The 27,707-nt window shown below is 44.7% G+C and overlaps 1 protein-coding gene across 1 annotated transcript in view; it reads right to left on the reverse strand.

The window, feature by feature from the left end:
* Positions 1–961: 961 nt before the first annotated feature.
* The window catches only part of MAP1S (microtubule associated protein 1S), a 92,592-nt gene continuing 65,846 nt past the window's right edge, over positions 962–27,707 (reverse strand). Inside the window, exons 6-7 of the mRNA XM_082275335.1 lie at positions 11,977–12,202; positions 962–1,295 (exon numbers count right to left, since the gene is read on the reverse strand). Coding sequence (XP_082131461.1) covers positions 1,140–1,295; positions 11,977–12,202 — 382 coding nt within the window. The 3' untranslated portion in view covers positions 962–1,139. The remainder of the gene's footprint in view (positions 1,296–11,976; positions 12,203–27,707) is intronic.

Here is a 27,707-nt window from a genome sequence, read left to right on the forward strand (position 1 = left end):
TTATAAATTAAACAATTGTAGAAATGAAAAAGAAAAAAATATATCTCAGTTACTAAACTTTTAAGGTTGGAGAATGATGAAAGTCGGGCTCTAAGTGTGCTTTCCTATACCCTGCACCATTTGCTGGCAAAGGGTTGTAAATATAAAGTGGACTATAAATAATGAGAAGCAGATATTTAAAAACAGTATCTACTTCACACAGCCATCAACTGTACTATCACTGGAGTGCCACAAGTAATAGCTTATTCTAAAGACGACAAAACCAAGTATAAAATGTTTGAGCCTTGTAACCCCAACGGTCACAGTTTAGAAACCAGTACCCTGCTTAACCGAGTAAAATCAGCTGAATAGCTTTTACATGTTGCTGCCTTAACATTTTGGGGGAACTGTCTTGTGGTGAGGATTACAGAAGTTCACAGCAAAAAAGCTACACATGAGCTAACACTACTCTGTGCAGGACAAATTTCAATAGATGAATGAGAATGTAGACCATTTCAAAACATGATACAGAGTTATCACATTCAGGACACCAGTCACATCTAAGAGTAAAGAATTCACTGATTTCATATTGAACAGACGTCATCTTCTAGATATACCAGAGACCGCCAATAAACCTAATGGTGCATTGAAATGGGAAAGTGAATAATCGGATTACTCCGATTACAGGCAAAGCTTATGTGTGCTGCCAGGTAAAAACAACACATGCCTATAGCATCAATTAATGCATTACATATTGATAATCCTTCACACACAAGACAACTGTAAACATCTGAAAGTGACATAAGCATGGTCTTCTGGTCAGGTGGAGGTAAAGTCAATTGGTAAAGAATTTCATGCCAAAAAAGTGTGACGCGAACAATGGAGTGATTGTGCAAATAAGAACAGTCCTCTTCAATTCGTGCACAAGCTTCCTGTTCCCAGTAAAATGCATACAGGGTGTGCAATAAGCTGTCCTTTTCTGATCATTTCATCGGAATGTGCATGCCTCATATCTTTTGGGAGAAGCATCAACACCTTTGCCATCATCAGGCAAGCACAATGAAGAAAAGGAACTGGCCTCCGATAACCCGAAAGCTTTCTGTGTCCAAAAGGTTTTAAAATAGAAGTGCATGTAGATAAAAAAAAAAGTGTGAAAATGATTAGAACTCCACTTTGCAGGCAGGGAAGGTTTCATCCTGCATTGACACACTGCTGGTACTTCCCAGCACAATGACACCCAATGACTGCTGAAGGGCATGAGTTTCTTCATACCATGCACGGACAGCTGCAGACTCGAATGTGGGAATCACCGTTACCTGGATATAAAAAAGGAAAAGAAATTAAATTATTAAAATGAGAAATGGTCTTCCATTTACTAGATTAATGTATTTAAATACCCTACATAAAAAGTTTCCCCAAAAGAAAACTCAAGTTAGAAAGGTTTAATGAAGATCATTAAATCCTTAAACATCCCAAAAAACACACAGGTGAGTGCTTCTAGGTCCAGTCAATGTAAAGCAGACCAGGAAATGATTGTTCCTCAGTCTGCTTCTGCTCCTTATCCTGAAAACATTTAACCTAGTCATAGGAAAGAACCTCAACCAACCATATTTTAAATGGAGGAGAAAATTGGGTTGGGGATTTTTGAAAAGGTGCCAAAAAAGAATTTTTTTTTTATAAAAATACAAAATGTTGTTACAATTAAAATAACACAAAATGAAAAGGGAAAGACATATTGCACATATATTTTTTTTAAAATCAATATCAATAGGTACGCTGCATATACATTAAATTCAGAGGCAGATTATATATACTGGTATCACGGAGTAGCAATCCCGACATGTTTCACCAGAACAGTTTCTTCAGGGGATAATTTCTGAGCTACTTCTACAATATAAGACACATATATAAGCAACAATATTATTTAACATTCTACCTCATAGGTCTTTCATTAGAATATACACATACAAAAATGTAAAAACAATAAGAAATAATCATAAGTGATATAAGATATAATAAAGGGCAAAATATGTCAGCTGGGGTGCTTACCAATGATGAAACCAAAAGAAGATTTGCTTGCAATACAATAACTTAATGTATGGTATTGTATTGCAAGGGAATCTTCTTTTGGTTTCATCACTGGTATTTGGTAAGCACCCCAGCTGACATTTTGCCCTTTATTATATCTTATATCACTTATTAGGATTAGTTCTTATTGTTTTTCAATTTTTGTATAGGTTTATATTCTAATGAAAGACATATGAGGTAGAATGTTAAATAATATTATTACTTCTATATGCGAGTCTTATATTGTAGAAGTAGCTCAGTAATTATCCCCTGAAGAAACCGTTCTGGTGAAACATGTCGGGATTGCTACTCCGTGATATATATATATTGTAACAGGAAGTCAGCTAAATCTGGGAATGTAGTCACAGGAAGGAGATACATTTCCACCTGATTTAGAAAGTCCATTAATTAATTTAGGGTGTTGGCTACAGAGCTAGCCAGCAGGAAGTTGAAAGGCCTTCACCTGTTCAGAATGAGGGAGTTAAGGCTCTATAATTTGTTCAGAGAAATTCCTATTGTTTGCTGTGTCCTGAAGCCATGTGGGCTGGGAGCAGGAGGACAGTCAGCGTGTGCCTCCCGACAGGATGTGTGGGCCTGGGAGAAGACCCCCCGGAGTGATGTGTGCCCGGGACGGTAACCAAGGGTGAATACGTCTCAAAGGTGAGAAGACGAACTGTTGATGTGAAAGAAACAAAGGACTGTGTTGCCCTGTGAAGCTATTATAAAAGGACTATTGAGTGTCCGCTGTAGGACAAGGAAGTCTGCCCGACGGTAGGTTGGAGACAGACACTAAAGCCCCGTACACACGTACCGATGGTCGGCTTACAAATGTTCCTCTTTTCTCCCCGGGATGTCGGTGTCTGCTGAAAAGTGCAAAGACAGCACAAGGACAGCACAAGAATTTTGTCCGCCGACTGCAGAAGTGATGTCATGTAATGGTTAACTTTCCCTGTGTTTTCTATTTTCTGAGCATGCCCAGTCTTGCAAATCTGCGGTCCGTCGGCCGAATTGTGTACTGACAGGCGAACAATCGTCCGTTCTGGTGTCGGCATACAAATATTTTCATGTTTGCACGAAAGACTTTTGTCCGCGGATTGTGCGCAGACATCTGTCGGAGGCACCATACTAACACGCGTACAATCGGCAGATCCTTCGTCCACCGACGTTTGTATGCCGACGATCGGTACGTGTGTACGGGCCTTTAGGCAGGTTCCAGTTGTGAGAAGGTAGCCGCCCACAGAGGCAAGGATTTATTTTCTGTTTTATTTTATTTTGGATGTTTTGCTGCATACAGCCTGGTGAAGAAAACACCATTTAATAAACCACACTGTTTGTTTGCAAGCACTTGTCGGCTACCTCTCTGGGAAAACGCACCCCCCAAGGGGTCATCCACACCCGCCACCGAGCTAATCCCTCACATAGTACCCCCCCCTCTTGTTTCAACCCTAGGGTTGGGACACAGATTTCCAGGCACGCATGTGTCAAGCACTGCTGACTCACTGATAAGCCTCCTATTATCCTCAAGCTTCCGGATGAAACTGTTTTGTCATCTTCATTGACGGATTTCTCATAAATGCCACACAGTTTGTCTCTCATCTCATATACACATTCTTCAACTGCATTTTTGGCATCATTTCGCTCCTTCTCGTTTCTGTCATCTTCATTGACAGCTTTCTCATAAATGTCAGACAGCTTGTCCCTCATAACCGTCTGTCCAATCCACCACGGAGGACCGTGATCCATAGGCAACTCAATTGGGCTAGTCTTAATGTCTTCAACATTCTTAAGACGCCTCTCTCTGCAATCCATAAATGTTTTCCACAAAACTTTGAGAACCTTTGCTTCACTAAGTTTTGTTCCAAGTAGGGACTCTTGACATCCCTCTGTGACTTGAGTTGCCTCTCCATACAGCTGTACACAATCATTGACTTTTTGTTGTAAAAGGGAATGATCTTCCTTCTTGAGCTTTGCTTGCTCTAAGATGCTGTGCAGAGGATTTTCCAATTGAGACAACAGGCTGTCACACATTTCTTCAAAGTGACCCCTGTTCCTTTTCCCAGAGATATCAATATCATTCAAACATTTCATATTCATAGGCAGATCTGAAGCATTTGCACTCATCAACTTCTTAAACTTTTCGCCCTCCTGAGCGAGTCGCAGTAAAGGCCTACTATTTGATTTGATATTCAGTTTATATTTCTTGCCAAACTCTTCACAGAAGTAGCCAACCAGAACATCATCAACTTTCCTTCCACCAACATAGGGGTCAAAGGCAACAACACAGTTGAACCCAGCGATCTGGGTGGTATCCATTATAGACCTCCTCTCTGCATCAGTGAAGAAGCATGGAACTGCAACACATTCTTTTACAGGTTTCTTCAATGCACTTTCTGCTGAACTATTTGACCGCTCAAGGTCACCTAGTTCTTTTTCTCTATCTGAATTCCACATGGAATGCATCTCAAGATCACGATCAAACTTCTGCCACCCGTCTTTCACCAGTTCCATTTTGGAAACACTCCCTGAAAGGCACTTATTCATTTGCTTCACGTTTTCACCAACAGCCTTAGTTTTCTCCACTAGGTTTTCAGCCTGAACTGAGAAATCACCACATTTCTTACTCAGCTCCTTTGTTTGCTGAAGTTCTAATGATACATTTTCCAATGCTTGAAGTTTTTGAAGGAACGGTTTATTCCAAAGGGGTGATTCAAGCCACATGTCGTCACATTTCTGAGGCTCACTCAGGACAGACCCCAAAACACTGATCCTTTTAAAAACTGCATCAGGCACACTATCCCCTCTTTGGGACAGATCCTCTGTTGCCTGGAATTCCTCTTCCAGTTCCTGCAACGGAATCTTCATCTCTTCTAGTTGCTGTTCTAAGGCTCGCTTAGACTTTTCTAGCTCCTGAACGCTTTTCACAACATCATCCTTGGAGCTGACCAATTCTTCCATTTCTGTACGCAGCTGTTTAACACTTTCTAGTTCAGCCTTACACTCTAGAGCTTCCTCCAAAGAGCGAGCCAAGAACAGGGCTTTGCTCTCGTTATCACGCACCTCCGTTTCTGCACGTGCGCGTTCTTCTGCATATTTTGCAGACACATTCTTCTCTTCACCAAGCATCTGATCAAACTTCTTTTTCACATCTTCAACACACTGTAATGAACCAACGCTTTCTTCCATGCGTTTTTTCATAACCGCTATCTGAGCTTGCAATGTTGCGACTTGCTCTGATAGGTTTTTCTTTGCTTCCGCCTCCTCTTTTAATTGTTCCAGGAAGCCATTTTTCTCATCTTCCATTTGTTTGAGCTTTGTGCTAAAACTCAGCCTTTGACACCTCTCTTCCTGTAAGAGTTCCTGCGTGTCTTGCAGCTGCGATTCCAAGATAGAAAAATCTTCCGCAATTTCTCTAGATTTGCTGTCTGCTTGAGAAAGCTGATTTGTAACATTGTCCAACTCAACCTGCAGTCGGTTTGCCTTCTCTGACAGCTTAGCACACAATCGGTCACCTTCTGACACCTTGACTTGCGATTCCAGAAGCTGTGCCTCTACTTTTTCCCTCTTATGTTCACAATCTTCTTTTCCCTGCATAAGAGCCTTCACCTCATTGGCTAGCATCTGGGAATAAGAATGTAATTCTGCCACACAGGCTTCTTTCTCCTTTAACTGCTGCTGGACACGTTGGGCTTCCCCTTTCCAACTTTCACAGTCCGCACGCCATTCATCTACCACATTGCTTAAAGTAGTGAGCTCATACACAGTACTCAGTAATTTAGCCTCTCTTTCACTTTTCTCTTTGTCGCTGAGAGACAATGTCGCTTCCAGAGCAACATTCTGTTCCTGCGACTCCTGCAGGTCTATTTTTGTAGCTCCCAAAGACTGAAGACTTTTTTCCAGCTGATTACGCAACTCCAACATATCAGCCATACTTTGCTTCTGCAAAGTCTGAATTTCACTTTCCTTTTCCATGAGGATGGTATCTTTCTCCATTATAGTCTCTCTGCGTTTTTGCAACTCGACCAAAAGAAGAGCAGTGGATTCTTCCCACTGACACATGAGACTTGAGTAGTTCATTTGTTTCCTGCAAGTTTCTATGCTCCATTTTAAGCAATTCCAAGGCTTGTTCCTTTTCTTCCATTTTCCGTTGCAAGGCATCCAACTCAGCCCTGCACACATACTCGGTTTCCTCCAAACCGATGGCCTCCATTGGCTGCTGGCGTCTCTGTTTCCAGCCTGCCATGCTCTCTTGATGAGCCTTTTGTTGAGCTGCAAAGCTCTGCTGAAAATCCGCATTTGCCTGCTGTTGAGCTGCATTTGCTTGCTGTTGAGCTGCATTTGATATAATCAGATGTTTCAACATCTCCTCCATTTTGAGTTTACTTTTCATCTGAGCACACTGCGTCTCCATAGCAGTTTCATCAGTGTTGCTAGGGACAACAACCTTCCTCTTTAGTAGACTCTCTTTAGGCATGGATGGGGCTGGTTCAGACGGCAACATCCCCTCCATCCATAGAATCCGGTCTCTCATTTCATCTATCTTTGCATTTTTCAGGCGTTTGGACCGCCCCATCTTCAATAACTCCACAAACAAATTTTTCACAGTCCAGCAAACAATTTTCAGACCACTGTCTCTTCAACACATGTAGTTTTTCTCTCTCTTGCAGGATCTCTTTTCCTGCGCACACAGTTTGTGCAGTCACTTGCACCAGACACAACAAAGTTCATCAAAAAATTTTGAGACCCCTGTCTCTTTAAAACACTTTTTTTTTTTTTTTCTGTCAGGATCTTCTCTCCTGCACACATAGATTGTGCAATCTCATGCACCAGATAAAGTTCATCAAACATTTGCACTTCCTTGCAGGGATCTCTGCTTATGCCCACTGCATACCTCCACCATATGTGAGGGATTAGCTCGGTGGCGGGTGTGGATGACCCCTTGGGGGGTGCGTTTTCCCAGAGAGGTAGCCGACAAGTGCTTGCAAACAAACAGTGTGGTTTATTAAATGGTGTTTTCTTCACCAGGCTGTATGCAGCAAAACATCCAAAATAAAATAAAACAGAAAATAAATCCTTGCCTCTGTGGGCGGCTACCTTCTCACAACTGGAACCTGCCTAAGTGTCTGTCTCCAACCTACCGTCGGGCAGACTTCCTTGTCCTACAGCGGACACTCAATAGTCCTTTTATAATAGCTTCACAGGGCAACACAGTCCTTTGTTTCTTTCACATCAACAGTTCGTCTTCTCACCTTTGAGACGTATTCACCCTTGGTTACCGTCCCGGGCACACATCACTCCGGGGGGTCTTCTCCCAGGCCCACACATCCTGTCGGGAGGCACACGCTGACTGTCCTCCTGCTCCCAGCCCACATGGCTTCAGGACACAGCAAACAATAGGAATTTCTCTGAACAAATTATAGAGCCTTAACTCCCTCATTCTGAACAGGTGAAGGCCTTTCAACTTCCTGCTGGCTAGCTCTGTAGCCAACACCCTAAATTAATTAATGGACTTTCTAAATCAGGTGGAAATGTATCTCCTTCCTGTGACTACATTCCCAGATTTAGCTGACTTCCTGTTACAATATATATATATATATATATATATATATATATATATATATATATATATATATATATATATATATATATATATATATATATATATATATATATATATATAATCTGCCTCTGAATTGAGTGTATATGCAGCGTACCTATTGATTTTAACAATATATGTGCAATATATGTCTTTCCTTTTTCATTTTGTGTTATTTTAATTGTAACAATAACATTTGTAATTTTATAAAAAAGGTTTGTTTTTTTGGCACCTTAAAAATCCCCAACCCAATTTTCTCCTCCTCCATAAAATATGGTTGGTTGAGGTTCTTTCCTATTTCTATAATTGGGATGTGGTGCCTTTGGGGTTTTTTTCCAGACAAAATTTCCTACTGCTTAGCAAAACCCGATAAAAAAAGGGAGATGGGGTTGTCGGTGAACAACAACAAGAAGCCGTTAGTCTATTTTAGATAAGACTTTCTAAGCTACACAAGCAGCTAGCCAGAAAACAAATATCAAATATAAGATAACATAATAAGAAAAAAATAATTTTTGACTGGAGTCTCTCTTTAAAGGACCAAGCCTATTTCTGACATGATTGAAATCAGTATTTTTTTTCTAGAAAATTACTTAGAAACCCCAAACATGTATTTTTTTTAGCAAAATCTCTGGACAATAAAATGGCGGTCACACAGTATTTGCGCAGCGGTCTTTTAAATGCATTTTTTTTGAAGGAAAAAAAATGGGATTTTTGACCGTAAAATCAATTTCTCAGATGTTCACAGCTTCAGATCTTCATTACCGTTGGGTTATACTGCCCCCTACAAGAGTAGGACACTAGGCACAAAAAAGTCTGGCTACACCCATGGACAGTCCCAGGGGGTATACTCTCTCTCTCCTATAGTCACTCAGTTTAGTTGCAAGCAGTGTCAGAAGAATTACTATTCCACAGAGGGGTGGGTGCTGTGTCTGTCAATGAACATGGAAATGGATTTTACAGCAAGTCAAAAATCCCATTTTCCTCTTTCGTTCATTGACAGACACAGCTCCTGATATTCTTAACCATTGGGATATCCCAAAGCAGTTTTAAACATGGGAGGCATGGGAACAGCAAAAATTTTCAAGGGTAAACAATAGCAACCAGGCAACAGGAGCTCAACCAAACAACCAGAGCCCAGCTGAAAAAAAAAACAAAAAAAAAAAAAAAAAAAACAATACACCCGCAAAGAGAATCAGGTCCTCTCAGCAGCCTGCAAAACCTTGCGGCCAAAAGAAGCATCCACAGACGACAACACATCCACTTTATAGAACTTTGTTTAGGTGTACACCGATAACCAGGTGGCCGCCTTGCAAACCTGCATCACTGACGCCTGATGACGGGAGGCCCAGGAGGCATTAAGCACCCTAGTAGAGTGAGCCTTAACAGGGAAAGGAGGAACCGGATCCTTGATGGAATAGGCCTGAATCACTGTCTGTCTGATCCATCTGGAAATGGTCACAGAGGAAGCGGACAACCCTTTGAGGACCATCTGTGAGCACGAAAAGAGTCCGACTTCCTTAAAGACTCTGTAGCTGCCAGGTACACACTAATTGCCCAGACTACATACAGACTCCAAGGCATGCAAGGCAATTTTCTCTAGTATTTTTAGGTCTGGGACACACGGAAGGCAACACAATGTCTTCATTTAAATGAAAATCAGAGACAACTTTTGGAAGGAACGATGGACAGGGGCGAAGAACCACCTTATCCTGTCGTTCACCTTACCTGGTGATTCACAGAGATAACGCTGCTAGTCCTGACACCCTGCACCCACCCACCAAAAAGGCTTCCTTCTGGGACAGCATAAGCAGGGGAATCTCCCGAAGATTTTCAAAGGGAGGCTTCTGGAGGACCAAAAGCACCAAATTGAGGTCCCAAAGCAGAAATGGAAACCGCACTGGGAGGAACCAAACGTCGGACACCGTAAAGAAAGGTACGCACCGGGGACTGTGGCCAAAGGTCGTTGGGAGAAGGCAGCCAAAGCAGACACCTGGCCCTTGATGGTACTCGAGGCAATTTCCGTTCAACCCCCCCGTTGAAGGAAGGTCAAGATCTGAGCTACCGAGAAGGAGCGAGGATGAACCCAAAGAGACTCACAGCACGCAATGTACGTCTTCCACGTACACTGATAGAGTCTCCCAGAAGTAGATTTCCTGGCTTTTAACGATGTAGGAATCACAGATTCAGATAAACCTCTATCCTTCAGCACCTAATGTTCAACAGCTAAGCCGTCAAAACCAGCGACAAGCAGGATGGAAGATCAGTCCTTGGGGCAGCAGATCCTCACCGGAGATAACGCTTCCAAGGAACGTTGGGGACCAGCAGCACCAGATCAGCGTACCAAGCCTGGTGAGGCCAGTCCAGAGCCACTAAGATGACTGGAATCCCTTCTGCCTCGATCCTGCATCTTGGCAGATGATTGAGGGAAAAGAAGGCATAAAGCAGATGATGCTGACCCCATGGGGGCCACCAGCGCGTCTGTGGCGTCCTCCAGAGGATCCCTTGGCCGAGCCTTAAACCTCTGCATCTTTCTGTTGAGCCGGGACACCAACAGATCCACCTCAGGAATGCCCCACCGGGGACAACTGATGAAACCCCTCCGGATGAAGGGACCACTCACCTTGGTCCATGCCTGCCGACTGAGGTAATCCGCCTGCTAAATTTTCCACCCCGGGAATGTGTATGGCAGAGAGGGCTAGTACGAAGTGCTCTGCACACCTTAGAATGCCAGCTACCTCCAGAGCCGCCAGGACACTTGTGCCCCCTTGGTGATTGACATAAGCCACGGCATTGTTTGATTGAATGCGCACTTGACAACCTGAAGACGATCCGTCCAATGGTCCAGACAGTGTTCCAAAACATTGATCAGTATTCTGGACTGGACATTTCCAGAGTCTTGAGCCACTGAGCAGAATGTTTGCCGAGGACGCCTCCCCAGCTGGACAGGTTGGCACCCGTGGTGACCACTGTCCAATACAATGGGAAGAAAGATTTGCCCAGTCGAAGCACGAAGCCACCATATCAGGGACTCCTTTGTTCCGACTCAGATTGTCCAGAACAGGGATCCTCAAACTACGGCCCTCCAGCTGTTGCAGAACTACACTAGCCATGAGGCATTGTAAAACTGACATTCACAGACATGACAAGGCATGATGTTCGGAATTGTAGTTCCTTAACAAATGGAGGGCCACAGTTTGAAGAACCCCGGTCTAGAGACTGCAGAGTCTTGTTCAATTTGGTCAGACTCCCTTTGCAGGGACCTCGTATGGAACTGTGCAAACCGAACTGCCTCGAATGTAGACACCATCAGGCCCAGCACCCGCATGCAAGTCCACAGGGATGACCATCTGTTGGGACAGCAGGAGATGAAATTACAGCCTGCAATTTCTGAGACTGGTCGTACACGACCTCGTGTTTAACTCACAGGCCAGCCTCAATCCAGTGGGGCTAAGTCGCGGCCGACCTAGCGCAGAGCTGAGGTCTGCCTGCGTTCGCTGCCCAGACCACTGGATCTAGATTATCCAGCCCATCGCCCAGTCCGGCAGTTGATTGTAGATCTCACAGGAGAAAAAAAAAATGCTCCATCGAAAAAGAAAAAAAAAAAAACTGCCAGGACCAAAGATAAAAGAAATGGGTCCTTACTCCTGACTAGACAGAAAAAAAAACTGAGTGCCTAAAGCACAGAGAGGGAGTATACCCCCTGGGAATTTGATGCAAGGGCTCACGGGGGAGGGGGCGCTTAAAATTTATTTTTTTTCCCTATGTACTTTATATTTAACAATGTTCCAAAAAAATATATAAAAGTTTTTTTTAAAAAAAAATCTGATAACTTTTATTGCTGTCACAAGAAATGTAAACATCCCTTATGAGAGAAATAGGCTGTGACAGGTACTCTAAAAACACCCCAAACTCCTCCAATGCACTTCAAAGTATTCAAAACTCAGAAAAACGGCTGGTTACTCAGGTCTCCCGGTGGGAGAGCGGCGGAAGGCGGGGACGTCCACTCCTGCTCGGTGTGGGATAAAAGCAGAGCGGCTGCTGAGCCGCATCGGTAGTCCTCACCAGAAAGCCGACCGCTGGCTCAAAAAAGGTACTGGTTGATGCCTGCAGCTTTACAGGTACGTCGGTTTGCGGGACGTGGTTAGGCTATGTCGTTATGCCAAATAAAACAGCTTGTAACCTGAAACGAAAATCCTCAATACCTTTTTTTCCATACACACAGACAGAATTTTCATGTTTGTCCGCCAATTCCTAAACTCCTAGCAGCTGAAGCTGTATTTTTCTCAATCTATACAGCATTCTAAAATAATCCCAGTGTTCCATTGTCTCAGAAATACCTGCATATCTTGTGTCCAATGGGCTTTCCCAGCCAGCAGAGAATCCAGAACCTTGCGGGTAAATTTTTCCTTCATAGGATCTTCTCCACTAACAACATAACAGGAAGATCGCACTAGCCTGAAAAACTCTTCATCTACAGTTTGCGCAGCAGGTCCTCCAGGAAGGTAAGCCAGGTCCACATATATTGGCAGAGCAGGAGAGGAGGATGATGCCGAATGCGGGTGTCTACTTTGACTAGCTGAAAGACACACAGAAAAAATGTTAAATGTAATCAGTGGCGTACCTAGAATGGAAACCAGAATAAAATTTTCTTTTTTTAATATTTAAAGCAAAAAGGTTTTTCAAAGAAACAGACAACCATTATTAAAATTTTTTTTAATTTTTAATGTTCTAAACATAACAGATTTTTTTTCCTAATCCTAAAAGCCCAATAGTCCAATAAGGAGAAAACCGGTTACATTGCTGCCAACACAATGTTAGGACACTCGCAAACAGAAGAAAATTGTAAGGTAGTGCCTGTATAACCTCTCTACCCAGCAGGTCTCAAACGTTATGGAAAGCCGTAGCATTGGCAAATCAAAAAACACATAAGGGTAGAATCTATGTCCCTCAATGGAATCTAAGAAATATTCAGTCCCCACCTCATCCAGTGCACATAAGCCAGGAGGGACAGGGGAATTTGCAATGCTTTTTGCAGCAGCACAAGAAATATAGTGGCAACAAGGAGGAGTTAGACTGGGTTTAAAAAAAAAAAAAAAAAAAAAAAAAAAAGAAGATGTCCCCATCAGCCAATTGTCAGAGAGGCAAACTACCAAAGAACCCATGCAGAGAACAAATAGCTACTTCACGCATAGGGCTTTTCCGAGGGTCTGGTTACATCTGGCTATAGGGTGAATGAAGTTAGGCTCTAAAGGCTTACGAGGAGGAGGAGGAGGAGGCTTACGAGGAGGAGGAGGAGGCTTACGAGGAGGAGGAATATAAACGTTATAAGATATTGCAAAAAGTGGTCACCTCCTCCATCTATAACTGGTCTAGATAGTAAGGAGCACTGGAAGGGCAAACGCAGATCAAAAACAAAGGTATTTCCAGTCACTACTTACCAACCAGCCAGCAACCAGCCTTGGCGCGGCCTGCAGCTTAAGCATGTATTTGCAAATGTGTGCAACTAAACCCCTGTTTTTAACGCATACTGTTAGACAGGTTAATTTGGCTGGTTGGTAAGTAGTGACTGGAAATCCCTTAATTTTTGATCTGCGTTTGCCCTTCCAGTGCTCCTTACTATCTAGACCAGTTATAGATGGAGGAGGTGACCACTTTTTGCAATATCGTATAACGTTTATATTGGTCAGGCAACGCACTGACACCTTCGCTGCCATTGTGCTATGTGCTGGGTGTTCAGTGTGACCCTGTGCCTTTAAGGAGGGGTGGGCTCCCTCCAGTCACCTGTCCTCCATATATCTCATCAGAATGCATGTGCTCCCATTGTGGATACTCTTTAAAAGGTAGAGTTAGGGACTGCAGATATCAGGGTGCCTTGGCGCGGCCTGCAGCTTACTGTCTGTTAGACAGGTTAATTTGGCTGGTTGCTGGCTGGTTGGTAAGTAGTGACTGGAAATCCCTTTGTTTTTGATTTACGACGAGGAGGGAGGATGAGGCTTACGACGAGGAGGGAGGATGAGGCTTACGACGAGGAGGGAGGATGAGGCTTACGACGAGGAGGGAGGATGAGGCTTACGACGAGGAGGGAGGATGAGGCTTACGACGAGGAGGGAGGATGAGGCTTACGACGAGGAGGGAGGATGAGGCTTACGACGAGGAGGGAGGATGAGGCTTACGACGAGGAGGGAGGATGGAGGCTTACGACGAGGAGGGAGGATGGAGGCTTACGACGAGGAGGGAGGATGGAGGCTTACGACGAGGAGGGAGGATGGAGGCTTACGACGAGGAGGGAGGATGGAGGCTTACGACGAGGAGGGAGGATGGAGGCTTACGACGAGGAGGAAGGATGGAGGCTTACGACGAGGAGGGAGGATGGAGGCTTACGACGAGGAGGGAGGATGAGGCTTACGACGAGGAGGGAGGAGGAGGCTTACGACGAGGAGGGAGGAGGAGGCTTACGACGAGGAGGGAGGATGGAGGCTTACGACGAGGAGGGAGGATGGAGGCTTACGACGAGGAGGGAGGATGGAGGCTTACGACGAGGAGGGAGGATGGAGGCTTACGACGAGGAGGGAGGATGGAGGCTTACGACGAGGAGGGAGGATGGAGGCTTACGACGAGGAGGGAGGATGGAGGCTTACGACGAGGAGGGAGGATGGAGGCTTACGACGAGGAGGAAGGATGGAGGCTTACGACGAGGAGGGAGGATGGAGGCTTACGACGAGGAGGGAGGATGAGGCTTACGACGAGGAGGGAGGAGGAGGCTTACGACGAGGAGGGAGGAGGAGGCTTACGACGAGGAGGGAGGAGGAGGCTTACGACGAGGAGGGAGGAGGAGGCTTACGACGAGGAGTAGGCGGCTTACGAGGAGGGAGGAGGAGGAAGAGGAAGAAGGAGGAAGAGGAAGAAGGAGGAAGAGGAAGAAGGAGGAAGAGGAAGAAGGAGGAAGAGGATTTCTTAAGACCCCCTTTGATGAGACAGGTGCACACTCTGGCCAGTTGTGGCATCGCTAATCACTATGTCAAGGGCAGGACTAGAAAAACATCCCACGAAGGTCAATTGAGATAGATATTCCTTTAATTTGGCATCAGGATTCTACCCACACAGCCATACAGAGTACTCTGTTCATCTGTATAGACATCAGTTTCCATGCAAGGCATAAGTATAGATTCTTGTAACAAGCCATCACAACTAAAGCGTAAGGCTCAAACCAAAATATGAAACTGGCACCTACCATAGTGGTGAAGGGATTCCGCCTGAGAAAATCCACCCATTATGGTATAGTTTGACAGAATAAAGTCACTTCTAACAGAATTTAGGGCACAATTTGCTCATTTAAACTGGAATTTAGGAGAGATTCTGATTGCCTGTCTGTTTGAGGGAGTGCTCACCTTTTGGGATTCCACAGTCTAGTTAGTGGTATTCCTGTTAAGGTGGGTCACTGGTGTATCTACAGTGTGAACAGACCCCCAATTTACAAATTCCAAACACGCTCAGGTAAGGCCTGGAGCCTAGGACCCCTCAGGGTGTTTCCAGATTACATTAGGTGGTCTCAAATAGTGAATGTAGTGACATTTTTTGCAGCTGCAAGAGCTCTAACCCAGGGTGTGGAATAGCAGGGTGATCCTTCAGATGCAGGGAAATATATACTTCATCAGTGAGGTTTTAAACAACCCCCTTTAATCCTGAAGCAAGTTTCAGAGACCGACTGCTGGGACTAGAAAATTGAGTTGATGGAGAGAGTTGGAACCTATCACAAAGTGGTCCAAGGAAGGAAAACCAGTAACAGAGCAGCCAAGGCTTATTGATACATGTGGGGAGTGAAAGCTGGCCCGTGTAGTCCATTCAAATAGAAACGCTACTGTAGCACAAATGAATGAAAAAGTGAATGCTGGTTCTGATATAAAAAGGCATCAGAACACACACTGCATATGTTTGTTGCACATAGGATTGCATAGCCACAGACCAGTCAAGGATGTGGATGTGGCTATGTGAACCACATCCACAGCCAAAAAGCGCCTACAATGGGCGCCTCTCAGAAGTGGAAAACGGAGCAATGGAGGAATGTGGCCTGGTCTGATAAATCACGTTTTCTTCTATGTTTTGTGGATGGCTGGGTGCTTGTGTGCGGCTTACCTGGGTAAGAGAAAGCACCAGGATGCACTATTGGAAGAAGAGAAGCCAGCAGAGGTTTGAAAAAAAAAAAAAAAAAAAAAGATTTGCTGCTGATCGCTTGGTGCCAGATACCACAGCATACCTTCAGAGTTCTAGTGGAGTCCATGTCTCAATGGGTCAGAAGACACAAAAATTGGACACTAGCAAAAAAAGAAGGCTGCCAGAAAATCCCCCCATATAACCTCAGTTCTGTAGCAAGCAATAGGGAAGATCAAGATAAAAAGAAGGGACCTGTCCTGTATTGTACTTCAAGAAACTGTTTTTTTCTGGTCAATAATCCTATTTTCTAAGTCATACATACAGGCACTAACCTAACTCAGACACCTTGCATAGAGGAGATAGCAAAAAGAAAGGACACCTTGCAAGTAAGAGCAGACTAAAGGAATGTTTCTAATTAGGTTCCCATAGAGACGCAAGGAAGCATACAAGAGGAGATTGTGTGCGACACCCTCACAAGGGAGTGAGACCAAGTGCCTCTGAAAGAAAGAAAAGGTAATAAAAAAAATGGAAAAAAAACATCCAAGGCTGATCATTGCTTTTTTGATGGTATTAAAAGCTAGGTGCTGACCCAGACCCGATTGGAGAAAGCACAAAATGAGTCCCACTGAATATTTCCATGAGGAAAAATCTGACTTGCACCAAGCAAAATAGACCCTCCAGGGTGATGGTAGACTTTGCTAATAGTCCCATTTCCTAGCCATTAGATACATAGGGACTGCCAAATCCAATAAGTCCCCATCTCTTAGGAACATGGCTTCAACAGCCAAACTGTTACAGCCATGAAACAAATAGTATGGGGCAATCACCCTTGGGACAGAAGATTTGCACAGTCTGGGAAAGCCCAAAGAACATCTGCAGGCAAAGGAAAATCTGGAGATGTGAAAAAAAGTGTAGATCAGGTAAAATCAATCCCGTGTCAACACTTGAACATCCACTAAAAATGCCCAGTGTATTATGGGGTCCCAGTAACCATCCTGTTCAGGTTGCGGAATCTGGAGACCAGAAGATTATCACCTATGTCCCCACCTTTTATCAAAAGGTATTTAAACACCTCTGGAAGGAAAAAAAAACAAAAAACAAACATTCTCTAAGATCCAGACGCGGACGACTAAGTTCACCTGTCAAGTGGAAGATGGACAGAGTCGTGTGTGCAGTACTGCCAAAGAGGAATGAGTCCCCTTCCTTTTATGCTGCACAACTTCAGGTACTTCCTTACTTAATGGTTGATGGAAGAGGCAATTTCCAACAGGATTCTTGTCAGGTGCCCTCAACTGAGCAGTCCAGTGTTGAAGGGACAATAAAATCTGAGCTCTAGAAATGTTGATGAGAGGGAAGGTTTTCTGCGATGACCAAGTCTCCTGCACTGGGAAAGACATCCAGGACTACACCCAGCCTGAAGACTGGCATCTATTGTGATAACTTTCCATATCTTAGGAGGAAAGCGCTTCCAACGCAAGTGGCTTAGAAATCTACTACAGGGTGTCTGCCAGAAGTGTGATGCGGTCAGAGTACCACATGCACCTGAGCTAATTTGGTGCAATAAGAAACACTGCAATTCCCCAAATTTAAATCCTGTGGGGCAGCATAGGAAAGGTGTAGCTCAGGTTTAAGTGATCCCACAGAGTGAGCAAACATTCACTGCTAAGGTTAGAGGACCTGGATAAAAATGAAGAAAAAAAATGGTCAAGTAAAATGGCTTTCCTCCAAAATGAGGACACCAACATAAAACGTTTGCCATTGACTGATTCGCCATTGACTGATTCACCTGTAAGCATCAGTATAACCTAGCTGTCCTAGGATTCCTTTTTTGTGCCCCTTCATGGATGATTAAATAGGTAAATGTATATTGGCCTCTTCTGCTGCCAGAGCCTTTTTGCACCATCCATTAATATGCACATTTTAGGCTTCGTTTTCACTGCAATCCCTGCATTTAGAGTGCTGATCCACAGGCTTTTTTGTTTTTTTTTTTTTTTTTTTTTTTACACATAAAAAAAAAAAAAAACGCACATGAAAGCATGGCGTAAACCAGGCTCATTTAATTTTTGTGCTCATTGTAATGTAACCACTTGCCACTAAGGCCAAATTTCTCTAAATTGTAAAAATCATAATTTCTTCGCTAGAAAATTACTTAGAACACCCCTCCTAATCAAAATCTATTTTAAAAGGGCTTAGAGAATAAAATGGTGGAGGTTGCAATTTATGTTACAAGGTATTTCAAACTGAAATTCTTTGGAAAAAAATACACATTAAAATAATTAAAATGCACAATATAATTCCCAATTTTCGATAAAAATATAAAAGATGTTATACCGAGTAAATGCCAAATAGGTTACATTTTAAAATTGCGTACTATTGCGATTATTCGCAAATGGAAGAAACCCAAAATAACAGTCAATCTCCCTCGGTCTGGGGCTCCATGCAAGATCTCACCTCGTGGAGTTTCAATGATCATGAGAATGGTGAGGAATCATCCCAGAACTACATGGGAGAATCTTGTCAATGATCTTAAGGCAGCTGGGACCATAGTCACCAAGAAAACAATTGCCAACACTGCGCCTGCAAATTCCCCCTGCTCAAGAAAGCACATATACAGGCCGCCTGAAGTTTGCTAAATCATCATCTGAATGATTCAGAGGAGAAAACGGGTGAAAGTGTTGTGGTCACATCAGACCACAATCAAGCTCTTTGGCATCAACGCAACGTGCCATGTTTGGAGATGGAATGCTGCCTATGATCCCAAGAACACCATCCCCGTCAAACATGGAGGGGGAAACCTTATGCTTTGGGCAGGTTTTTTCTGCTAAGGGGACAGGACAACTTTACCCCATCTAAAAGGGACAATGGACGGGCCATGTACCATCAAATCTTGGGTGAGATTCCTTACCTCAGCCAAGGCATTGAAAATGGGTCATGGATGGGTTTACCAGCATGACCCAAAACACAAAGCCAAGGCAACAATGGAGTGGCTCAAGAAGCACAATAAAAAAGGTCCTGGAGTGGCTCAAGAAGCACATTAAAAAGGTACTTGAGTGGCCTAGCCAGTCTGCAGACCTTAATCCCATAGAAAATATGTGGGAGGGAACTTAAAGTTTGAGTTACCAAACGACAGCCTCGAAACCTTAATGACTTGGAGAAGATCTGCAAAGAGGAGTGGGACAAAATTCCTCCTTTCCTCCTGAGAATGTGTGCAATCCTGGTGGCCAACTACAAGAAACGTCTGACCTCTGATTGCCAATAAGGGTTTTGCCACCAAATACTAAGTCATGTTTTGTGAAGGGATCAAATACCTTTCGCGCTCATTAAAATGCAGTTCAATTTATAAACTTTTGAAATGCGCTTCTCAATTTTTTGGTTATTCTGTCTCACTGTTAAAAATAAACCTACCATTAAAATTATAGACTGATCATTTCTTTGTCAGTGGGCAAACGTACAAAATCAGGGATCAAAATGTACACGTAACACACACACTTTTTTCCATCTTCACACTGGTGCTGCCTGAATCACAGTAGGTGTATAATACACACACACACACACACACACACACACACACATTCTTTGCTCCAGGGCTTGCTGGAGGAATGTTTTTTATCACTGTGCCTAATATCCAGGGAGAGGTGGTGACTTGATAAATCTGGGAGATCTACATCAAGGAGGTAATTAAGGTTCGATTTTCAATATGAAACCAAAATCAAGATAATGGGGACATTAAACGCAAACTGCAGGAAAGATCAAAACCAATCTTAGAAACCTATTATTTTACTAAAAGGGTAGTTGATGCTTTAATTTTAAAGTTTTTTTTTTTTAAACCATGTCCTACTTACCCGCTCTATGCATTTGGTTTTGCACAGAGCAGCCCAGATCCTCCTTCTCGGGTCCCTCCCTTCCGTTGAGTGCCCCCACAGCAGGCAGCTTGCTATGGGGGAACCCAAGCAGAGTCCTAGCTCACTCGTGTCCAGACATGGAGCCGGGACCCGGCCCTGCTCTCCTGACTGGCTGAATGATTTTGATTGACAGCAGCCAATCATGTCGCACTGCTGTCTCAGCCAATCAGGAGAGGAGTCCCAGGCAGCTCAGACACTCCTGCAACATCGCTGGATAAAGACTGGGTCAGGCAAGTATTAGGGGGCTGCTGCACACAGGTTTTTTTTTTTTACTCTTAATGCATAGAATGCATTAAGATAAAAATTAAAAAAAAAAAAAAAAAAAAAATGGATTTTTGTAAAATCTTACCGTAAAATCCTTTTCTCTTAGCTCATTGACAGACGTAGTCCTCGGTGATACAGCACCTTCGGGTTATGTTGCCTCCACAGGAGTAGGACTAGACAGGAAATAAAATGCTCTGGCCACACCCTAGGGGCAGCCCCAGAGGGTATATCCTCTCTCTCTCTGCCTCAGCAAATCAGTTATGTCATAAAAGCAGTCTTTAGAGAATTTAACCCAACCCAACTCAAAAAAACAGAGGGGCGGGTACTACGTCTGTCAATGAGCTAAGAGAAAAGGATTTTACGGTAAGATTTTACAAAAATCCATTTTTCTCTATCGCTCATTGACAGACGTAGTCCTCGGTGATACAGCACCTTCGGGAAGTCCCAGAGCAGTATCACAAATGAAGGGTGGGAAAATGGAAATCAAATCCAAATCTAGAAGGCCCAACCGGTGCCAACTAGAAGTTTACAATGCTCATCCTTAATGATGAGACTCAACAAAAAAATTTTCAAACAGAAAAAAACCCTCGAGGTAGACCACCGGTCTCCTCAAATTGCGGCCTGCAAAACCTTGGGGCCAAATGAGGCATCCGCCGATGCCATCACATCAATTTTATAAAATTTTGTAAAGGTATGTACCGACGACCAGGTGGCCGCTTTACATACCTGGACCACTGACGCCTGATGGCGAAAGGCCCAGGAAGTACTGAGCGCTCGAGTGAAGTGCGCCCTAACAGGGAACGGAGGATTCCGACCCTTAATAGAATAAGCCTGTACCACCGTCTGACTGATCCATGTAGATATGGTCGCGGCAGACACAGGCAACCCCCTTCAATGGCTATCCGTGATCACAAAAAGTGAGTCCGTCTTACGAAAACCACTTTAGGAAGGAAGGATGGATTCGGAAGAAGAACCACCTTATCCCTATGAACCACCAGATCTGGGGAACGACAGGATAATGCGGCCAGTTCTGACACCCTGCGTAGAGAAGTAATGGCCACCAAGAAGGCCACCTTCTGGGAATGTAAGCAAGGGAATCTCCCTAATATCTTCAAAGAGAAGTTTCTGAAGAACCGACCACACTAAATTAAGATACCAGGCGGTAAGGGTGCGCGCACTGGCGGAGCCAGATGTCGCACCCCCTGGATGAAATTCCGCACCAAGGAATGATTAGCCAAAGGTTTCTTGAAAGAAGATTGCTAACGCCGAAAACCTGACCCTTGATCGTGCTCAAGGATAGTTTCTGCTCAACCCCTTGTTGCAGACAGACCAAAATTCGGGTCACCGAATAGGTATGTGGGGAAAATCCAATAGATTCACACCATGCAATATAAGACTTCCATGTGCTGGAAGTCGCTTTCCTTGCTTTAACTGGAGGTAGGAATAACTGAAGCTGACACTCCCTTGTCCTTCAGTACCTGGGTCTCAATGGCCAGGCCATTAAGCCAGCGACTGTAAAGCAAGATGGAAGATCGGTCCCTGAGACCGCAAATCCTCCCTGAGAGGAAGTCTCCAAGGAGCGTCCGCGACTAGCCTCGCCAAGTCGGCGTACCAGGCTTGACGAGGTCAATCCAGAATTTCCAGAATAACTGGAATTCCCTCCACCTCTATCCTGCGAAGAAGTTCCCGCAGCAACTTGAGAGGATGGAAGGCATGCCGTAGCTGATACTGCCCCCACGGGGCGATCAGCGTTTCTGCTGCGTCCGCTAGAGGATCGTGGCGCGAGCTACAAACCTCCGCACCTTCCTGTTAGGCCAAGGTGCCAACAGATCCACATCCGGGATGTCCCAATGAAGGGACAGCTAGGGAAAAAACCTCTGGATGAAGAGGCCATATGCGATTGGATCCGAATCGGGCTGCTCTAGAGCTGCTCGATCCAGTAAATCAGACAAAATCTGATCGCTCTCAATTCCGATACCCTTATTGGTAATCTGGATACTATCGGAAGAAATGACTTCCCCTGGTTGAGCATCGGAGACTTCCTGGTCCGCTCGCTCAACCGGATCCGATTGTCCAGGGAATCGGAATTCTGATTCCATTAAAAAAGAATCTCCTTCAGGAGAATTCGGGTATGAGACTGGGTATACGGTACTGCCTCTAAGAAGGCCACCATCAGTCCCAGCCAATTGAAGGACAGCAACATCCGAATCGTTGACTGAACCTTCTGGAGTTTCCCAGCAAGGAGAAACTCTCTTGCCCAGGATGTATCCAACCTTAGGCCCAGATAGTTCAGTCTCCTGGTGGAAACCAGGGATGATCTTTGGGAAAGCGAAAAAACGCTGATGTCCTGCGATGATGGGGATATAAAGATAGGCATCCTATATGTCTATGGACGCCAGGAAATCTCTTTTATGCAGGGAGGCCACCACTGTACGGATGGACTCTATTTCTTCCCAAGTCCAGATTTGGACGCACCTTGCCCTCTTTCCTGGGCATTGTGAATAGGTTCGAATAGAACCCCTGAAACCGTTCAATGTTAGAAGGGCAGAATCGCACCGGTGGAAGTGATCGAAACTCGATCCTGTGTCCTCCAGAAACCGGTGAAGACATCCCCCCCCCCACCCCAGAGATGGGTAGGGGCGCATCAGGCTATATTCTTCAGGCTTGGCTGAGCCGGACTCTTTGTTTACCCGACCAGCGCCCTTTGAAACCCCTCTAAAGGGGCTTTGGAGGGTTTCGCCTTATCGCCCGCCCTCGCGGAACGAACAACTCTATATGAGCAGAAAAGGAAGGTCCTCGTTAGTTACGAGGTCTTTTTATCCTAACAGTCTGTGGCAAGACAGCAGGTGGTACCGTCTATCCTATAAAGAGGAATTCCTCAAACGGATAGCACCTAGCCATGCGTTTGGAAATAACAGGGGTTCGTTTCAAAACGACCCCATTTGGGTAAAGGAAAATCCTTCGCCCTTTTGGTAGGCTAACAAGTACCAAAAAGGAATCTCAGTCTCAGCTACCTCTGCCGGTGTAACCTCAAGACTAAAGGTTTCCCGGACGGACACAACTAGTGCATCCACCACTCTTGTGCTATGGCGGAGGCAGAAACGTGCTCCTCACTGCTGAGGAGATATTACCTGAGACAACAGCCCCCTAAGAGGGACCTGCAACTGCATTGACCAGTTCCGAATCCGTATCTGAAGTATCTGATAAACAATAGGGGTAGGCGGGGGTCGCTACTTGACCCCCGTCCCTGACAGGCCACCTCCACCGGGGATACCAAAGACTCCAAAATTGCCGATAATGCATTAAAACACAAGTGGGGTACTGGAGGGTCCTGCGGCCACCTTGAGGGGATCAGGTGGGGATACCTATGCGGCAGGGTCAATGATTATACAAGACACTTGCCAGCGACAAAAAATGACAAAGTAAAAAAAAACTTTTTTTTTTTTTTTGTGTCCCCCAGTCGCAACAGCGCCCCTCAGTGTTACCTGCCTTTTTGGACCAAACAGAGAGAGAGACACACCCCAAGGCTCATCCCTGATGCACAGAAGTTTTCATCAGCTTGCTCAGTGCTTGTCTTGTTACAGACAGGAAGTCTTTGGCCCTATTTCCTGGGTAAAAGAGGCGGCTCCGCCCCTTAACACGCCTGCCGGCTCCTCCCCCTGGCTCCATGAGGTGTTTGAGTCACCTCAAACATGGCCGCCCCCATGCTGGAGACACGAGGCTACACCAAAATGGCGGCCTCGTGCGATCTACCAGACAATGGCGGCGGCCTGCACAGAATAGCGGCATGTCTGCAGAAGGATCTCGGCCTCACAACCCTTCACCCTCATGGTGGTCAGAGGTACCGGACCCTAGCGGGCCGTATGCGGACCGCTGCTTAGCTGGAGGAATGATCTGGAATGCAGTATACATGTATAGACATCGCCCTGTGGCTACTGACAGGTAGGATACCTTATACTATCACAGTAAAGTTCTAGTACTGCCAGTAAAGTTCTAGTACTGCCACTGACTACAATCATTTACACATCTTTACAATTAGATTGTCAGCTCCCAAACCAAGCCTCCTGGCTTCTTGTACACAAAAATCACACTCAATTAGGGGGATCTGTGACATGTTGTAGGATAGAGGGGAACCCATCCTTACCATTACAGAGAGGGGCCCGCGTTCACCACAAGACCCGTCAGGGGGAAAGGGGGAACATACTACTCACCATACCGGAACCAGGCGGGCGCCAACTCCTGACAGTACCCCTCTCCACCGAGGTAGGAGGGCTGTCGACCAATACGGGCGCCGTGACTCATGGTCTTTGGTGTTTCAGCGAGCCGTTTAACTCGCAGGGTCAGTCCCCGTCCAGTGGGACTATGTCACGGCCGACCCAGCGCGGAGCTATGGCCTGCATGCGCTCGTAGGCTGAACTGGGGTGACCACTGGATCTCAACATCCAGCCCGTCGCCCAGTTCAGCTTTCTTGCTTGAAGATCTCACAGGAACACTGGAGAAAAAAAAGCTGTCTTAAAAAATTATTTTCGAAGAAAAAAATCCTGCCAGGACCGAAGATCCCAGCAAGGTATCTAGGTCCTTACTCCTGACTAGACAGAAAAAAACTGATTTGCTGAGGCAGAGAGAGAGAGAGAGAGAGGATATACCCTCTGGGACTGCCCCTAGGGTGTGGCCAGAGCATTTTATTTCCTGTCTAGTCCTACTCCTGTGGAGGCAACATAACCCGAAGGTGCTGTATCACCGAGGACTACGTCTGTCAATGAGCGATAGAGAAAATCGCTTTAAACTACCAGCAGAGGTAGTGATACAGTCAACAGTTAATGGCTCCAAACAAGCTTGGGACAAATATAAATCTATACTCAAAGTTGCCAGGAAAAAACGAAAAAAAAAAAAAAAAAAAAAAAAAAAAAAAAAAACAAAGGGGCAGACAATGGACTACTCCGTGTCTTTTTCTGCCATCATTTCTAGGTTTCTATACCCAAAAGGTGAGGGCTGGGAGGACCACTTGTGGTGAGTGGAACTCATGTGAAAATCACTACAACCGTAGTCAAAAAACACACAGCGGAGTCCGTATTCACCAAAATATGGATGACTTTAAAGGACTGTATTAGTTACTGTGTAAGCGATTATGAATATTTTGGGGAAAAAAATTAAGACTTTGCACACATTGCATATACATATGTTGCTTTAGGAAGTTCACTGAATGCAATATCACATTCATAATATCATATTCTATTATGAGTACACACACCACAATATAATAATTGAGTGAAATGAATGAGTGAAAAACTGCAATACTGAATTTCTGCTTGATACTTTTAAAGCCTTTACAGGTTATCCATTTAGAGTTCGCAGTAAAACGATGGCCCTAGAAATATTGCTTTTGTTCCAGTATGCAGAATATCCAATATGTGTGGCACAATTGTTTTTGTACACAGTCACACCAGATAGGGCTTTAAGACAGCTAAAGCTTTTTATTTTTAAAAAACCTAAAAAAAAAAAAATTGACCCAAAAGTTTATATTATACTGCAGTTTACCAATTCCTAGATTTGTCTGTTTTTTCAAAACCATCTCCCCTGCAGGTATAGCAGTTACAGGGATAAGAAACGATACCACCCATACCATAACACTGACATTGGGGGGGGGGGGGGGCTTGCCTGTTTTTGGGGATAAAAACACAACACTTTTGCTGTACTGGCTTATAAAGTGTCAGTTGGAATTTGGCTTCAGTTTGATTGGTGTACCTAAATATGCTACTACATCCAATTATTCCCCTCCCCATAGACCAGGTTGCTGTCTGAAGGTACCCCTGTGCTCCTTCATCCCGAGTGGGGACATTCTAACACAGGTGATGTTTTACTGGACAGATCACCAGGTGAATACAGAAGAGAAAATGCCTAAAAAGCTGCAATATATTACCTTTTTATATAGGTTTAATATGCTTTAACTATTGCTCTCACCTGTCACTTGCACTATGCCATCACATAGGAGGCTTACCAGGTCCTCTTGTTAATGCCAACTCTCTATTCTTCTGAAGCTCACCAAGCAGTTTGAGCTTGATCAGCTTTTAACCCAGCCAGGGAGGCTGGAGATGGACAACTCTGAACTGATAAGGGAACGGATAGGGGATCAGAACTTAGCACTTTCAGGTTCTTGCTTAACAGGGGAAAAACACAATAGGGGTGGGGCACATTTGTGATCATGTAGAAGTGATTAAGAGGTTTTACAGCCAACTGAATCACTTCTACTAGAAAAGGAGGGGGGGGGGGGGGGGGGAACCACGTTTGGAAGTAAAAATAGCCTTCCTACAGCTCTTTGCCCATACCTCTATTGTATAGGCTGTCAGTTTCAGAGCTGTAAAAAGAATGGATGGACTATGAGCATGCTCATCAGCTCCCTAATGTCCACTGAAACTACAAGTCTGTCTGGCAAAGTGGCAGACAGGACTAAGTTCCCTCATTCACAGAAACCTGTGAATAAGTTACACGGCTGTGTGGGCAAAACCTCACACAGCCGGCCAGTTTTAACCACTTGCCGACTGCCTAACGCCGATCTACGTCGGCAGTCAGCCCCTCACAGGCAAAGTGACGTAGGGCTACGTCACTAGCTTGTGAGGGTCTAGGGTGCGAGCGCGCGCCCCCGGAGGCGTGGTCACGGACCCCCCCCGCGCGTGTGACCAGCGGACCCGATGTCCGGTCACTCGGCGATCGGCGGGGGAGAGGGAGAAAGGCAGGCAGCTTGTGTAAACAAGCCACCTGTCATTCTCCTCGGTGTAAAGACACTGATCACACGGATCTACTATGTAGATCCGTTGAACAGTGTCCTTACAGCTGAAGCCACAGCCAATCACAGTAGAAAGCACGCCCCTAGGGACACACATAGCCCCTCCCTCCCAAATAAAGTTAACCCCTTCACTACCAGTGTATTTTTACAGTAACAGTGCATATGTATAGCACTGATTACTGTAGAAATGTCACTGGTAACCCCAAAAGTGTCAAAAATGTCAGTCAAGGGTCCGATCTGTCCGCCACAATGTCGCAGTCCCGCAAAAAAAAAAAAAAAAAAAAAAAAAAAAAAAAAAAAAAAAAAAAATCGCACAGGTGATCAAATACCACCAAAAGAAAGCTCTGTTTGTGGGAAAAAATGGATTTTTGTAAGATCTTACCGTAAAATCCTTTTCTCTTAAGCTCATTGACAGACGTAGTCTTCTTGATTCTCAAGAGCTGGGTTATGTTGTCTCCGCAGGAGTAGGACTAGGCAGAAAGACAAAACGTTCTGGCTCCACCTTAGGGGCAGTCCCTGAGGGTATATCCTCCCTCTCTCTGCTACAGGGAATCAGTTCTGTTCTAAAGCAGTAACAGAGAATTTAACCCAACCCAACTCAATGATAGAGGGGCGGGTACTAAGTCTGTCAATGAGCTTAAGAGAAAAGGATTTTACGGTAAGATCTTACAAAAATCCATTTTTCTCTATCGCTCATTGACAGACGTAGTCTTCTTGATTCTCAAGAGCTGGGACATCCAGAAGCAGTGCCACAAATGAGGGGTGGGATTGAAAAAATCAAATCCAATCTAGAAGGCCCAACCGGTGCCAAACTAGAAGTTTTAAAGGCTCATTATAAACAAAGAATGAGACTAAAAGAAAAATTTCCAACGGAAAAAACCCTCGAGGTAGACCACTGGTCTCCTCAAATTGCGGCCTGCAAAACCTTGCGGCCAAACGAGGCATCAGACGATGCCATTACATCAAC

This window comes from Pelophylax lessonae (genome assembly GCF_965119305.1).
Source record: "Pelophylax lessonae genome assembly, chromosome: 1".
Taxonomy (NCBI): domain Eukaryota; kingdom Metazoa; phylum Chordata; class Amphibia; order Anura; family Ranidae; genus Pelophylax; species Pelophylax lessonae.